The sequence below is a fragment of the Gopherus flavomarginatus genome, chromosome 7 (assembly GCF_025201925.1).
Source record: "Gopherus flavomarginatus isolate rGopFla2 chromosome 7, rGopFla2.mat.asm, whole genome shotgun sequence".
Classification (NCBI taxonomy): Eukaryota; Metazoa; Chordata; order Testudines; family Testudinidae; genus Gopherus; species Gopherus flavomarginatus.
In genome coordinates, this window is record NC_066623.1 from 38,442,561 (window position 1) to 38,460,117 (window position 17,557).

Genomic DNA, 17,557 nt, shown 5'->3' on the forward strand with positions numbered 1-17,557 from the left:
TTGAATTTTGACCCTGTCCTCCAAAGCAGTTGCAATCCCTCCCAGTTTGGTATCGTCTGCAAACTTAATAAGCGTACTTTCTATGCCAACATCTAAGTCGTTGATGAAGATATTGAACAGAGCCAGTCCCAAAACAGACCCCTGCGGAACTCCACTTGTTATACCTTTCCAGCAGGATTGGGAGCCATTAATAACTACTCTCTGAGTACGGTTATCCAGCCAGTTATGCACCCACCTTATAGTAGCCCCATCTAAATTGTATTTGCCTAGTTTATCGATAAGGATATCATGCTAGACCGTATCAAATGCCTTACTAAAGTCTAGGTATACCACATCCACCGCTTCTCCCTTATCCACAAGACTCGTTATCCTATCAAAGAAAGCTATCAGATTGGCTTGACACGATTTGTTCTTTACAAATCCATGCTGGCTATTCCTTATCACCTTACCACCTTCCAAGTGTTTGCAGATGATTTATTTAATTACTTGCTCCATTACCTTCCCTGGCACAGAAGTTAAACTAACTGGTCTGTAGTTTCCTGGGTTGTTTTTATTTCCCTTTTTATAGATGGGCACTATATTTGCCCTTTTCCAGTCTTGTGGAATCTCTCCCATCTCCCATGACTTTCCAAAGATAATAGCTAGAGGCTCAGATACCTCCTCTATTAACTCCTTGAGTATTCTAGGATGCATTTCATCAGGCCCTGGTGACTTGCAGGCATCTAACTTTTCTAAGTGATTTTTAACTTGCTCTTTTTTTATTTTATCTTCTAAACCTGCCCCCTTCCCATAAGCATTCACTATGTTAGACATTCCTTCAGACTTCTCAGTGAAGACCAAAACAAAGAAGTCATTAAGCATCTCTACCATTTCCAAGTTTCCTGTTACTGTTTCTCCCTCCTCACTGAGCAGTGGGCCTACCCTGTCCTTGGTCTTCCTCTTGCTTCTAATGTATTGATAAAAAGTCTTCTTGTTTCCCTTTATTCCCATAGCTAGTTTGAGCTCATTTTGTACCTTTGCCTTTCTAATCTTGCCCCTGCATTCCTGTGTTGTTTGCCTATATTCATCCTTTGTAATCTGACCTAGTTTCCATTTTTTATATGACTCCTTTTTATTTTGTAGGTCATGCAAGATCTCGTGGTTAAGCCAAGGTGGTCTTTTGCCATATTTTCTATCTTTCCTACCCATCGGAATAGCTTGCTTTTGGGCCCTTAATAGCGTCCCTTTGAAAAACTGCCAACTCTCCTCAGTTGTTTTTCCCCTCAGTCTTGATTCCCATGGGACCTTACCTATCAGCTCTCTGAGCTTACCAAAATCCGCCTTCCTGAAATCCATTGTCTCTATTTTGCTGTACTCCCTACTCCCCTTCCTTAGAATTGCAGACTCTATGATTTCATGATCACTTTCACCCAAGCTTCCTTCTACTTTCAAATTCTCAACGAGTTCCTCCCTATTTGTTAAAATCAAGTCTAGAATAGCTTCCCCCCTAGAAGCTTTCTCAACCTTCTGAAATAAAAAGTTGTCTGCAATGCAGTCCAGGAACTTATTGGATAGTCTGTGCCCCGCAGTGTTATTTTCCCAACATATATCTGGATAGTTGAAGTCCCCCATCACCACCAAATCTTGGGCTTTGGATGATTTTGTTAGTTGTTTAAAAGAAGCCTCATCCACCTCTTCCACCTGGTTAGGTGGCCTGTAGTAGACTCCTAGCACGACATCACCCTTGTTCTTTACCCCTTTTATCCTAACCCAGAGACTCTCAACACTTCCGTCTCCTATGTCCATCTCCACCTCAGTCCAAGTGTGTACATTTTTAATATATAAGGCAACACCTCCTCCCTTTTTCCCCTGTCTATCCTTCCTGAGCAAACTATACCCATCCACACCAACATTCCAATCATGTGTATTATCCCACCAAAGCCAACACTGTAACTAATCATATAACAAACTCTTTAAAGAGTTATTAAATAGGAAAATGAAACAAAACAGTTATTTACAAGGTTTAAACAGGTAAGCATATACACACAAGACATACAATCAACTTTCAAAAGGCAATAACTGCTAAAATTGGCAAGATCTGTGTATGATTTAGGACTAATCCAGGCTAAGCAACTTGAGATTTCTTGCTTATGTCTAGAAAAGTTAGCCCCATCCCCACCCCCCAAGTTTAAGCAGCACAGAGATAATAATTTCCTTTTGTTTTGGGTTTTTATGCCCCTCCTGACATGTCTCTGAATGGCAAATATAACTAATGGGAGAAGTTCACTTGCATGATTCATTTTCAGAAGGAGGAGGACAGAATAACAAAAGTCTTTTGTCCTCTTGTTGATAGTGTGTCAGGATCTTCCAGTTGCAGTGTCCACAATTATCTGTCTGGTATAGATGGATCTTTCCTTTTGGGAAGAGTGTAACATTTTCTGTTGACATTTTCACATTAAATGATATCTCCCCCTTGTCTGGTGATTTACACAGTCACAGAAGCTCACAATGCAACCACTCAAATATTGCCTTACAGTATGAGGTGCGGATATTATAAGTGAGATAAATGCCTGTAGCAACTCACAAGCATTCAATAAAGTCTAAACATTAAAAACATTCTTATAATTCTAGTAGCTGTTTAAACACTAACACAGGGGTGAGTCAGACTGATTCCTGCTATATATTTGCCAGTGTTCAATTAAGGCACAGGGACCTTGTCATGAGATGCAACCTGATCTGCCAGCATCTCAGTAATTCTTAGATGTATAATGAGAATAATATCAAAGGAAGTGATGATACATCTAAATTGGGTATCAGTGAGACCACCACTAAAATACTGTGTCCAGTTCTGGATTCCATATTTTTACAAAGATGTTGAAAAATTGGACAGTCTTGAGAGAGCTACAGGATTGGTTTAAGCTCTGGAAAAGGCACCTTATGGTGAGGTGCTTACAGAATTTTATCAAAGGAAAGACTAAGAAAGGGTTTATTCAGTGAGAATATAATTGATTTTAGGTTATCTTTAAGTTCACAGACAAAGCCATAGAATACAATGGCTGGGATCATGAAAACTTCAAATTGAAAACAAGATACATTTGTTTTACAGTTAAGGTAATTAATGATTGAAATACATTAGCATTGAAAGTGGTAAATTCATAATAGTTAGTAGTCTTTAAATCAAAATTAGATACTTTTCTAAAAGATATGATCTAGTTAAATGATAAAGTATTGGTCTAAATAGTGTCAATGACACAGTAGGGATATGATGTCCTCTACTGTAGGAATCATTGGGTGACATTCTATTGCCTGCATTATAGAGGATGTCATATTAGATAAACAGATTACATCAGTGGTTCTCAATCAGGGGTATGTGTATCCCTGTGTGTACCCAGAGGTCTTCCAGGGGATACATCAACTCATCTAGATATTTGTCTACTTTTACAACAGGCTACATAAAAAGCATTAGCACAAACTAAAATTTCATACAGACAATGACTTGTTTATACTATTCTGCTGAAATATAAGTACAATATTTATATTGCAACTAATTTTATAATTATATGGTAAAATGAGAAAGTAAGCAATTTGTAAGCAAGTAGTTTTTAAGTGAGGTGAAACTTGAGGGTACAAAAGACAAATCAGACTCCTGAAAGGGGTACAGTAGTCTGGACTTCAAGGCATGAGAGTTCAGACATAAATTAAGTAGCCATAGAATTTAATTTGTTTAGTTTCTGATTCAGAATTCTCAGTTTATATTTTGTTGTCTCATACTGGGTATATTTTGCGTTCATTTACATAGATGTGAATTTGAAGTAATAATAACATTTAGCACGTAAAGAACAATTTTCATCCGTAAATCTAAAATGTCTGCAAAAGTAGATAACCAGGGTGATATCCTCCTTTACCAACGGATCAAATAAAATACAGAGAACATAAATTGCTAGACAACACCAGAAAATGGCTAGGGCATAGTATAGCTTAGGTCTCATAATTCCTACTACTGTGTATTATCTATTGGACCAGACTGCCCCCTTCACTTTAGACGAATTCCTCTGCCTTTACATTGCTGTAACTGAGATTAAAATATGACTCTGTGTATGGAAGAACGGCAAATCTGTCACATATTACAGGAATTCAGGAAATCTTTGTTGTGTGGGTTTGGGTTTCCAGATAGAAATGTTTCGTTCTTAGAAATATAAGTAATGACGCTTTTATTCGTAATTAAACCGACTTGTTACTGAACATACAAAAGTCACAGAAAACAGAGTGGAGTGGGCATGTATCTTAGTACACGTTAGCCGATTCTTTTAACTTTTTTCGATACGCAGGATGGTTTACTCTAGTCATCTGTTTTAGGACTTTCGAGAAAGGAATGGGTTAGCCTTTCTATGCTCTTTAGACATGAGCGTTTTGATGAGACCAACCAGTTGCAGTTCTGTAACTCAGACTCAGAGTGCCGCTGTTGGCCAATGCAGAGCTGGAGCTGCAGCCGGATATCCACTAAAGCCTCCTGTACTGAGATTGCTCAAGTCAGCGATTGCACAAACATACATGCAGTTCGCTACTGAGAGACACTCTGTCTCGAAACTTTCGTGGAAAATTAGATTGAGATGGTAATTTTATTTACTCTCCAAAACCGTGGATTTTGACATTCTAACGAGGATTTAAAGCACAAAATCGAAGTAGAATAAATAGGAAAATAAAAGCAAGCCTGAGTGGGATGGAAAACAGGCAGAGATCGAGCGGCCAAGCAGTCACACGGCAAGTATTTTGGTTTCCCTTCTTATTGTCTTTGTTCCACCGGGAGGTCTCGGGGCAGATTCGTTATTCGATTCCTGAGGAAATGGCCAAAGGTTCCCTTGTGGGGAATCTCGCCAAGGATTTGGGGTTGGATGTCAGAGAACTGCCACAGCGGAAGCTCCGTGTCAGTTCGGAAAAGCAATACTTCAGTGTGAATGGGGAAAATGGCAACCTGTATGTGAATGACAGGATAGATCGGGAGGAGATATGCGGGGAGACTCCCCTTTGTGTCCTGACATTCGAAACGGTAGTGGAAAATCCTTTAAACATTTACAACATGGATGTAGCAATTCAGGACATTAATGATAACGCCCCGAGCTTCGACAAAAATAACGTTGTGTTAGAAATCAATGAATTTACACTGCCAGGGGCGCGCTTTCCACTCGAATCGGCGCAAGATCCAGATGTTGGACTGAATTCACTGCAGAATTATCGGCTCAGCCCAAATCAGTATTTTATCCTGGCAGTGAAGGAGAATGCAGATGGCAATAAATACGCAGAATTAGTTTTAGACAGACCTTTGGATCGGGAGCACCAAACTTCTCATATCTTGATCTTGACGGCTGTGGATGGGGGGGACCCTGTGAGAACCGGGACCGCTCAGATTACCATTAAAATCACTGATGCCAATGACAATCCCCCAGTATTCACTGAAGAGATCTACAAAGTCAGAGTAAGTGAAAATCTGGCCAAAGGCTCCATAGTGGTACAGGTGAAAGCCATGGATAAGGATGAAGGATTATATGGAGAAATCAGTTATTCCTTCAGTAATGCCCCCCAAAATGTCCTACAATTATTCAAAATAGATCCTGAAAATGGACTAATAACAAATACAGATATTCTGGATTTTGAAGAGACGAATAAATATACAATGGGAATTGAAGCCAGGGACGGGGGTGACTTGACTGGTCACTGCAAAGTTCAAATAGAAATTATTGACGAGAATGACAATGCCCCCGAAGTAACCCTTACATCCGTGTCCAGTCCTGTCCCCGAAGACTCTGTGCCCGGGACAGTGATAGCTTTTATAAGAGCTCGTGACCGTGATGCAGGAGAAAATGGAAAAATCACCTGTCACCTTCAACACAATTTACCGTTTAAAATACTGTCCTCCTCTCGTAATTACTACAAAATAATCACAGACAGCACCCTGGACAGAGAAAAGATCCCAGAGTATAATATTACAGTAATCGCCGCGGACAAAGGCACCCCCACTCTCTCCACCCAGAAAACCATCCTGTTGCAGATCTCGGATATCAATGACAACGCCCCTGTCTTTGAGAAACTTTCCTACACCGCCTATGTGGCGGAGAACAATCCCTCGGGGGCCTCTATTTTCAGTGTAAAGGCCTCAGACCGCGATCTGGACCGGAACGCCCGAGTCACTTACTCCATCCTGAGCAGCAACCTCCAGGAGGTGCCTCTCTCCTCCTACATCTCCATTAACTCCCAGACCGGAGCTATCTATGCCCAGCGCTCCTTCGACTACGAGCAATTCCGGGAGTTTGAAGTGCAAGTACAGGCCCAAGACAGCGGGTCCCCGCCTCTCAGCAGCAATGTCACCGTCAGGGTGTTTATTCTGGATCAGAATGATAACGCCCCTCGCATCCTGTACCCTTCCCCGGGAGCCGATGGCTCCGCCTTATTCGAGATGGTCCCTCGCTCGGCCGAGGCAGGTTATCTGGTGACGAAGGTGGTGGCGGTGGATGCTGACTCAGGGCACAATGCCTGGCTCTCCTACCATCTGCTCCAGGCCACGGAACCGACGCTGTTCAGCATGGGGCTGCACACCGGGGAGATCCGGACAGCCCGCGCCTTTGCGGACAGAGATGCTGTGAAGCACAGGCTGGTCACCCTGGTGAAGGACAACGGGCAGCCGCCTCTGTCAGCCACAGTGACTCTCAACCTGGTGTTTGCCGAGAACTTCCAAGAGGCTCTTCCGGAAATGAGCGACCAGTCGGGTGACTCGGCACCTCAGTCTGATTTACAGTTTTACTTGGTGTTGGCTTTAGCGCTGATCTCATTTTTGTTCCTCTTGACAGTTGCACTGGCCATTGTGATGAAATTTTATAGAGCAAGGAGTCCCCCAGTTCTGAGATGTTTCAGTTCTGATTATTCCAAGGCGGGTCCCAGATTCCCACCCAGCTACTGCGATGCGACTTTACCGTATAGCTATAATCTGTGTTTAGCCGCGGACTCCGGAAGGAATAACTCTAATATTCTAAAACCAAATGGCCAGAACGATGTAGGAGAGATTATCCTTTCCAATGACAACTCTCGGACTTTTATGATGAGCAACAGCACCTCCGCTTCTGTAGAACGAATCTCTGAACCTGACAGCGTTGGGAAGGTGAGTTTCTGTGCGCATGCGCTTGCACGTGCTTGTATCTTTATATATTTTAGTAGTGGCAAATCAAGGGGTTATATATCATTTAACGTTAAACCTAATTAATTAGAAATAGTGAATCCTTTGAACAACCAATTTTTATATCCGCTTTTATTTGTTTGGGGCCTTGACATTATTTAAGTGGTATCAAGGTGATACGGCAGAAAGTTTTCGAGGTATATTGCAATAATAAAATAAACTATATCAGCAGTTTTCAGTTTATGGCTATGTAGATAACGCATTGCCTTTTAAATTCATGATCTTTTTCTTTTTGGTTTTCCATCAATTTTAAGAATGACAAAACCATTACAATATATTAATTTTATAAATTAATGGAATAAATTAGCAAATAAGTAAATAACGCATAACACCAACAGAAATTCTCCAAAATAAACATCAAAATTAAAGCCAAAGTCCACCTGGGCCAAATTAGCCAAATTCTGTTGACCTGTAGAGCATGCTGCAAAGCCAATCTGATTTCATGGGCTCTTGGAGCCAAGGGAGACTAATTGTAATCCGTGTTGGTGTGTAGGATAATTTATATTTTAGTTTTCTGGATATATGAGTCTTAACCTTGCAATTAGAGTAGGCTACTGGATTTGATAAAGTTCACAGATATTATTATGCTGTGCAAAAGTTTCTAAGGCATTGGATAGGCACTTTTGCCCTATGATGGATGCCTAAATTAATATAGAAGCAAACAAATAAATAGATGCTAAATTCTAAACAGAAAGGTGAACAAATTGTTCATTGGAAGGGAAAGTGCATAGGACTGTGTGACTTCACACAATAATGTGTAAACTAAAATTAGTCTTCTTGTTTATTATGATGTGATGTAAATACAGGATTACTTTAATTTATTATGCAAAACATAAATGTGCGTGTCACTTCAAATTGAGGAAATTAAGCAGAGAGGTGGTGTTCCATTTGTCACAGATTTATTATGTGACTAATGGATTAAAGGGAAGAGTTCAGTTTTACAATATATCTATTATAAGATAATATGCATTTTGCATCTAGATTTGTTTCATTAATATTAGGGCAGTCAAGCCATCACAAAAATAATGGTGTTTAATCATGTGATATAAAAAACTATTTGTGATTAATTATGCAATTAATTGCATTGTTAAACAATAATAGAATACTATTTAAATATTTTGGATGTTTTCTACATTTTCAAATATATTGATTTTAATTACAAAACAGAATACAAAGTGTACAGTGCTCACTTTATTTTTATTTTTATTACAAGTATTTACACTGTAAAAAAAAAGAAATAGTGTTTTTCAAATCACCTAATACAAGTACTGCAATGCTATATTTTTATCATGAAAATTGAATTTACAAGTGAAGAATTATGGAAAAAGAAAACCTGCATTTAAAAATAAAATAATGTAAAACTTTAGAGCCTACAAGTCCACTCAGTCCTACTGCTTGTTCAGCCAGTCACTCAGACAAAGAAGTTTGTTTACATTTGCAGGAGATAATGCTGCCCTCTTCTTGTTTATAATGTCACCTGAAAGTGAGAACAAGAATTCTTGTGGCACTCTTGTAGCCGGCATCACAATACATTTACATCCCAGATGTGCTAAAGATTCATATGTCCCTTCATGCTTCAACCACCATTCCATGGGACATGCATCCATGCTGAAGATGGGTTCTGCTCCATAACAATCCAAAGCAGTAGAGACTGAAGCATGTTCATTTTCATTATCTGAGTCAGATGCCACCAGCAAAAGATTGATTTTCTTTTTTGGTGGTTTGGAGTCTGTATTTTCCTCATTGGAGTGTTGCTCTTTTAAGACTTCTGAAAGAATGCTCCACACCCGCCCCTCTCAGATTTTGAAAGGCACTTCAGATTCTTAAACCCTGGGTCCAGTGCCATAGCTATCTTTAGAAATCTCACATTGGTACCTTTTTTGCCTTTTGTGAAATCTGCAGTGAAAGTGTTCTTAAAATGAACAACATATGCTGGGTCATCATTTGAAACTGCTATAACATGAAATATATGGCAGAATGCCCATAAAACAGAGCAGGGGACATACAATTCTCCCCCAAGCAGTTCAGTCACAAATTTAAATAAAGCATTTTTTTTAACAAGTGTCATCAGCATGGAAGCATGTCCTCTGGAATGGTGGCCTAAGCATGATGGGGCATACGAAAACAAATAACATTGCCTGTTCTCACTTTCTGGTGACATTGTATATAAGAAGCGGGCAACATTATCTCCCATAAATGTAAAACTTGTTTCTCTTAGGCACTGGCTGAACAAGAAGTAGGACTGAGTGGACTTGTAGGCTCTGAAGTTTTACATTTTTTTGTTTTTGAGTGCAGATATGTAACAAAAAAAATCTACATTTGTAAACTGCACTTCCACGACAGAGATTGCACTACACTACTTGTATGAGGTGAACTGAAAAAATACTATTTTTGTTTATAATTTTACAGTGCAAATATTTGTAATAAAAATAATATACACTTTGATTTCAATTATAACACAGAATATATATGAAAATGTAGAAAAACATACAACATATTTAATAAATGTCAATTGGTATTCTATTGTTTAACAGTACTATTAAAACTGATATTAATCGTGATTAATTTTGGGGGGTTAATCACCTGAGTTAACTGTGATTAATGACAGTCCTAATTAATATATAATATACATTAGGGGATTAAAGATGCTGGAGAAAATAGCTAACACACATATTGGGGGGAAATGCGTTTAAAATTATATATCTAAACTGCTGCAGTTATTGGTTGAGACTCTGAGCGTCGCTGTTCACCAATCAGGGAGACAAATACGAGGAGAGATCCAGCCAGCCCCGCCCCGCTGTAACAGATCGCGCAACCAGACACACTTTGTATAAAGCCAAAATACACAGTACAGCATAGCTGCACTAAACTCCCTGGGAAAGCTCTTGATCCACGAACTACGGATTGAAGAGCGGGGTTTTTATTTTTACTATTTTTATATACCGTTCTGACACACGGACTTAAGGCCTCTATTTCCAGTGCTAGACATGACGGATATAAAAAGGCTCCGGGACTGCAACTGGCGAGTGCTGTTCTGGTTTATATTTTTTACCGTTTGGAAGGCAATTTCTGGGCACATTCGCTATTCCATTCCGGAGGAAATGCAGAAAGGCTCTTTCGTGGGGAATATCGTTCAGGATCTGGGGCTCGATACAAAGGAGCTTTCAGACCGTGGAGTCCGCATTGTTTCCAGAGGTAGGAGTCAGTATTTTGCTTTGAATGTTAAAAGCGGTTATTTATGCCCCACGGAAAGGATTGACAGAGAGCAAATCTGTGGCCGGATGGAGAAATGTCTGTTAAATTTTGAGGTTCTCGTTAAGGATAAAGCAAAACTTTTCCCAGTTGAAGTTGAAATCACAGATATTAATGACAATGCGCCCCGCTTCCAGGAAGATGAATTGGAATTTAGAATCAGTGAGTTAGCCGCTGTGGGAACCCGATATTCTCTTGAGGGTGCGCAGGATCCAGATGTGGGAACCAATTCTGTGCAGGGCTATTACCTCAGCAGTAACAAACACTTCTCTCTGGATGTGCAGACTGGAGCTGACGGGGACAAACATGCCGAACTGGTGCTGGAAAAGTCTCTGGACCGGGAAGAACAAGCTGTTCACGATCTAATCCTCACAGTCACTGACGGGGGAGATCCGGTCAGGTCCGGCACTGCGCAGATCCGCGTTATTGTCCTTGACGCAAATGACAATGCACCAGTTTTCAGTCAGCCTGTCTATAAAGTGAGTGTTTTGGAAAATGTGCCCGTCGGGTCTCTGCTGCTGACAGTAAATGCCACAGATCCCGACGAAGCGATAAATTCGGAGGTCACATATTCACTCCGGAAGATGAAAGACAAAGCGTCTCAGATATTCCAGGTGGATTCTAAAACTGGAGAAATATCAACTGTGGGAAACCTGGACTATGAGGAAGCCGTATCATATGAAATGGAGGTTCAAGCAAAGGACGTTGGAGACCTCTCGGCCAGGTCTAAAGTTCTGATAGCTGTTATTGATGCCAATAATAATGAGCCTCAAATTACAGTCACCTCACTCACCAACTCTTTGAGCGAAGACAGCCCGCCGGGAACTGTGATCGCCTTTATAAATTTACATGATCTGGATTCTGAAAAGAATGGTGATGTCATATGTTTTATTCCACCCAACCTGCCATTTCAGTTACAGAAATCATTTGACAATTATTACAGCTTGGTGAGTGACAGAGCATTGGACAGGGAGCGGGTCTCCGATTACAATTTAACTATCACAGCCACAGACCGAGGGACTCCTCCTTTATCCTCAACAACAACTATTTTCGTGCAGCTTTCAGACATAAACGACAACGCTCCTGTGTTCAACCAGACATCCTACACTTTGTACGTCACAGAGAACAATCCCAGAGGAGCTTCCCTTTGTTCCCTGAAAGCGAATGACCCCGACTGGGGGGAGAACGCCAGAGTCACTTACTCCATTACTGGAACTGAGATCCAGAAAGCTCCGCTCTCTTCCTCCCTCTCCATTAACTCCGAGACTGGGGCTCTCTACGCTCTGCGCTCCTTCGATTACGAACAGTTCCGGGAGATTCGGTTCCAAGTGCAGGCTCAGGATGGGGGTTCCCCACCTCTCAGCAGTAATGTCTCCGTCACTCTCTTTCTACTGGATCAGAATGACAACAGCCCGCACATCTTACACCCCTCCTTTCCCACCGATGGCTCCACGGGAGTGGAGTTGGCCCCTCGCTCCTCCGAGCCGGGTTACCTGGTCACTAAGGTGGTGGCGGTGGATGCAGACTCCGGGCAGAACGCCTGGCTCTCCTACCAGCTGCTGAAGGCTACAGAGCCGGGGCTCTTCTCTGTGGGACTCCACAGCGGCGAGATCAGGACGGCGCGCTACTTTCTCGACAAAGATGCGCTCAAGCAAAGTCTGGTGGTTTCAGTGAAGGACAACGGGCAGCCCCCTCTCTCTGCCACGGCCACTGTCACGGTGGTGGTGGCTGACAGCATCCCCGAAATCCTCTCCGATTTAAGCAGCCTCTCAGCTCCTGTAGACCCCCAGTCCAGCCTCACCTTGTATTTGGTGATCGCTGTGGCTTCCGTTTCCTGCTTGTTCTTTACCTTTCTCATAGTGTTAGTGGCCCTGAGGCTCCGCCGGTGGAGAAACTCGCAGCTGTTTGACTCCTCGAGTGTGACTTTCAGTGGAGTTCCCGTCTCGCAGTTTGTGGGGCTCGATGGAGTCAGAGCTTTTCTTCACTCCTACTCACGTGAGGTTTCTCTAACCACGGACTCCAGAAAGAGCCAGTTCAACGTTACCAAATCAAACTATGCAAATATTCTGACTAGTCAGCAGACCTGTGAGATAAAGGATCCTGTGTTAATATCGGCAGATATAAAGAACGGTGATTGCGAGCAGAAATTTGTTCAAGTGAGTTAGCTTCTTTTTTTATTTTTCTTTTTAACCATGTTGATGTGTTTTAGGAGCCGGAAATATTATTTATTTATTTATTGTAAAAGCCATCGTCTTTTTTGATCCATCACGCGTTATTGCCTTGTATTAGAGTGATCCCACTTTCCTTATGACCCTCTAATTCCTTTCCCTCTTCAGTAGGGTAGGGTTTTGTTGTTTTTGTTGTTTGTTTGCTTATCTGTTTGGTGAGCCTTAATTGGTGACTCAAGTTCAAGTAACAGCATATCTTCCAGGCAAGCTTGATGTGTCCTTTTTTGTTTACATGCAATTAGATCTCGATCTTCATTGGGGCTTTCCGACGTTACTACAATTCAAACAGGAATACCAGTGTAGCGTAACATATACAGTATTTTTAAAGGGAACTGCAATTGTTTGTTGGAAGGAAGGATCAGTTTACAGAGGGTTTTATAACAACTCCAAGAAACCTTTTTGAATGAGGCTTCAATCTCCTCAGTTATGCATATATTATGTTTACTAGTTTAATTTCAGATAGGTGTTATTAGATCTTGACAATCCTGTGCTCTCTTTACATCAAAGTAACATAAATCCCACGAAATCCACCAGACCAAAATTAAGCTGTTTACATGGAAAGATGACTGAAAAGGTATTTTATTTTTTGAAGGAAGTTCTGAAGAGAAATAATTTTGTTGTGCCAAGGCCCTGAGTCTGGGCAGGGAAAATTTGTAATAATAACAATTCCACTGCGCTTTTTGTTAAAATCAAGCCACTTTGGTGACAACATACAAACGACACAAAAAGTAGACAAAATGGAAATCCATACCATTCAGCTTTCCTAAATTCTTTTTGTGTGTTCCTTATATATTCTTCTACCTAAGGATGGACGAGGGAATGCATTGATCCAAACGAATTTCCATTGCCCTCTCTGTGCCTACATCCAGGCTTTTATCATATTATTCGAACTGCAGTTCTCCGGCAGAGACTCAGAGTGCCGCTGTTGGCCAATACGGCGCGGAGCTGCAGCCGGAGATCCGTTGGAGCCGGCTGCGGTGTGATTGCTCAATCACATAGCGCAGAACAGAGACAAAAACGCACACAGCCTCGATGCTCAGAGAAACCCTCCATCGGGACTCGGATGCACAACTGGAGTGATAAAGGGATTTTATTTTATTTTCATTGCCGCGGATATTTACAATACAGGCGGGATTTTAACTACAGGATCTAAACGGAATAAAAGAGAGGAAAAGAGCATAAGTGCAAGGGAGTGAGATGGAAACCGGACACAAACAGACCGGATGGGCAGTCACACGGCAAGTACTGTTGTTTCCTTTCTTATTCTCTTTGTTCTGCTGGGCGGTCTCGGAGCAGATTCGTTATTCGATTCCGGAGGAAATGTCCAAGGGTTCCCTTGTGGGGAATCTCGCCAAGGATTTGGGGTTGGATGTCAGAGAACTGCCGCAGCGGAAGCTCCGTGTCAGTTCGGAACAGCAATACTTCAGTGTGAATGGGGAAAATGGCAACCTGTATGTGAATGGCAGGATAGACCGGGAGGAGATATGCGGGGAGACTCCCCTTTGTGTCCTGACATTCGAAACGGTGGTTAAAAATCCTTTAAATATTTACCTCGTGAATGTCGCAATTCAGGACATTAATGATAATGCCCCGTGGTTCATAAAGAGTGACATTGATCTAGAAATCAGCGAATCAGCACTGCCGGGTGCGAGATTTCGACTAGAATCTGCGCAAGATCCGGATTCTGGGATCAACTCACTGCAGAATTACCAACTCAGTAAAAACCCCTCTTTTACCCTGGCAGTGAAAGAGAGCCCAGATGGCAAAAAGCAAGCAGAATTAGTCTTAGAAAAGTCTTTGGATCGGGAGGAGGAAAGTTCCCACCAGTTAATCCTGACGGCTGTCGATGGGGGAGATCCAGTCAGATCTGGGACAGCTCAGGTTAGGATTAAAATTACTGACGCCAATGACAACCCCCCCGTATTCACTGAACAGATTTACAAAGTCAGCCTGAGGGAAAATCTACCAAAGGGCACCTTAGTGCTTCAAGTGAAAGCCAGTGACAGAGACGAAGGTTTAAATGGCCATATAACATACTTTTTCGACAGCATACCGGAAAACACCCGCAAATTATTCCATTTAGACCCTGAGAACGGAGAAATTACAAATACAGCGATCCTGGATTTTGAAGAGAAAAATGAATACACGATGGAATTGGAAGCCAGGGATGGGGGTGGGCTGACCGATCACTGCAAAGTTCATATAGAAATACTGGATGAGAACGACAACGCCCCGGAAGTGACGATTTTATCAGTATCCAGTCCTTTTCCCGAAGACTCACCGCCAGGAACAGTGATAGTTCTGATCAAAGCTCTTGACCCCGATGCCGGACAAAATGGAGAACTCAGCTGTAGTATTCAACACAACTTGCCTTTTAAAATAATATCTTCTTCTATTAACTACTACAAGCTCCTCACAGACAGCCCCCTGGACAGGGAAAGGACCCCGGAGTACAATATCACAATCACCGCCATAGACAAAGGCTCTCCCCCTCTCTCCACCCAGAAAACCATCCTGTTGCAGATCTCCGATATCAATGACAACGCCCCTGTCTTTGAGAAACCTTCCTACACCGCCTATGTGCCAGAGAACAATCCCTCGGGGGCCTCTATTTTCAGTGTAAAAGCCTCAGACCGGGATCTGGACCGGAACGCCCGAGTCACTTACTCCATCCTGAGCAGCAACCTCCAGGAGGTGCCTCTCTCCTCCTACATCTCCATTAACTCCCAGACCGGAGCTATCTATGCCCAGCGCTCCTTCGACTACGAGCAATTCCGGGAGTTTGAAGTGCAAATGAAGGCCCAAGACAGCGGGTCCCCGCCTCTCAGCAGCAATGTCACCGTCAGGGTGTTTATTCTGGATCAGAATGATAACGCCCCTCGCATCCTGTACCCTTCCCTAGGAGCCGATGGCTCTGCTTTGTTCGAGATGGTCCCTCGCTCGGCCGAGGCAGGTTATCTGGTGACGAAGGTGGTGGCGGTGGATGCTGACTCAGGACACAATGCCTGGCTCTCCTACCATCTGCTCCAGGCCACGGAACCGACGCTGTTCAACATGGGGCTGCACACCGGGGAGATCCGGACAGCCCGCGCCTTTGCGGACAGAGATGCAGTGAAGCACAGGCTGGTCACGCTGGTGAAGGATAACGGGCAGCCGCCTCTGTCAGCCACAGTGACTCTCAACCTGGTGTTTGCCGAGAACTTCCAAGAGGCTCTTCCGGAAATGAGCGACCAATCGGGTAACTCGACACCTCAGTCTGATTTACAGTTTTATTTGGTGCTGGCTTTAGCCTTGATCTCATTTTTATTTCTAATTACAACTATAGTGGTGATAGCCATGAAAATTAGACGTTCAAAAAGCTCCTCTATTCTTCAGTATGTCAGGCCTGCTCTTTATTCCAAGGCTGATCCCAGATTCCTACCAGATTACGAAGCCGGGACCTTGCCGTATTCCTATAATTTGTGTTTGGCTACAGACTGTGGGCAAAATGGATTTAACTTGCTTAAAAGTAACGACAAGAACATTACAGCTGAGAATATCCTTTGCAAGGACAACTCTGATATTTTAGTTGTGAATAATTCTGGTTCTGAAGCTCCCAAATCCGCGTCCGAAACTCTTCTCAAGGTGAGTTTTTGCATTAATGCGTTAATTACTTTACTGGGTCCTGGTTTTAGCGCTAATCTGTTTTTTCCCCCAGTAACAGTTTTAGTGGTTTGAATCATGAAATTCCGAAGACCGAAGAATTCCCCTGATCTTCAATAAATCAGTTCTAATCTTTATTCCATCATGGCAGATCCCTGATTTCTACCAAACTGCGATGATGGGACCTTACCATATTCTCATAAACTGTGTTGTCCTGAAGACGCTGGGAAGAATGAATGAAACTTCCTAAAAACGAATGGGCAGAGTAATACAGCCGAGGATCTCTTGTGTAATGACAACGCTGCAATTTTAATTTTAAGCAGTAATTTTGGTTTAGAGGGCTCAAAATCTGACACCCGAACGCTTCCACCGGTGATTTTTTTCACTGACATATTCGAGGTGAAGTCTATACTTTGATTTTTAAGTGAGCACACTGTGGTGTAATATTTATGGAATTTGTGGAGTCATTTGTATTGCGATCTTTTCAGAGTAACTCTTTTTTCCCTGTTTGCTTGTGTACAATTGCTGTTATCAGGTGCTCCAAGTTTTAGTACCAAAGGATTGTTGGCTCCTGCTGTTTAGTGGCAGATTTGTAGAAGCAAAAATTGTTTGTTCTATTCTATGCTTGTCATAAACAGATAGTTAAGGGTTAATGCCTCTTTTACCTGTAAAGGGTTAAGAAGTTGCCTAGCCTAGCTGACACCTGACCAGAGGAACCAATGGGGGAACAAGATGCTTCAAAAGGAAGGAGGGAAGTTTTCCTGTTTAGAGTTTCAGTTTCAGGCGGAGTGAAAAAGATCAAGGAACCAGCCTCTTATCAGAGTAGTAAGTTTTAGAAAGGGATAAATAGGTTTATGTTTATTTTCTTTGTAGCTTGTCTTGGTACCATTAAGGGATTTATCAAAACTGGGTATTTGGGTATTTTTTGTGTAACTAAATTTGTGCCCAGGGGAACCTCCTCTGTGTTTTGAATCTGTTGTCTGTGAGAATAGCCGATATGCTAATCTCTCCCAGAGGGTTTTCTTTTACCTTTCTTTTCTTTAATTAAAAGCCTTTTCTTAATACCTAATTGATTTTTCCTTGTTTTTAGATCCAAGGCGATTGGATCTGGACTCATCAGGAACTGGTGGGGGAAAAGAGGGGGGATGGTTAAATTCTCCTTGTGTTAAGATCCAAGTGGCTGGATCAGTGTTCACCAGGAACTTGGTGAAAAAGGCTCTCAAGGCTGCCC

The 17,557-nt window shown here is 42.2% G+C and overlaps 3 protein-coding genes across 6 annotated transcripts in view; all 3 read left to right on the forward strand.

Moving 5' to 3' along the window:
- The window catches only part of LOC127055754 (protocadherin gamma-C5-like), a 342,247-nt gene that overhangs the window by 112,312 nt on the left and 212,378 nt on the right, over window positions 1-17,557 (forward strand). The window lies entirely within an intron of this gene.
- LOC127055199 (protocadherin gamma-B2-like) lies at window positions 4,532-16,743 on the forward strand. The gene is given in 3 exon segments (XM_050961911.1): window positions 4,532-6,455; window positions 15,638-16,162; window positions 16,547-16,743. Coding segments are annotated over 3 exon segments (2,478 nt in total). The 5' UTR covers window positions 4,532-4,699.
- On the forward strand, window positions 10,039-12,621 carry LOC127055782 (protocadherin gamma-A12-like). The gene has a single exon (XM_050963137.1). It carries the CDS (start codon window positions 10,192-10,194, stop codon window positions 12,619-12,621), a length of 2,430 nt encoding a protein of 809 aa, XP_050819094.1. The 5' UTR covers window positions 10,039-10,191.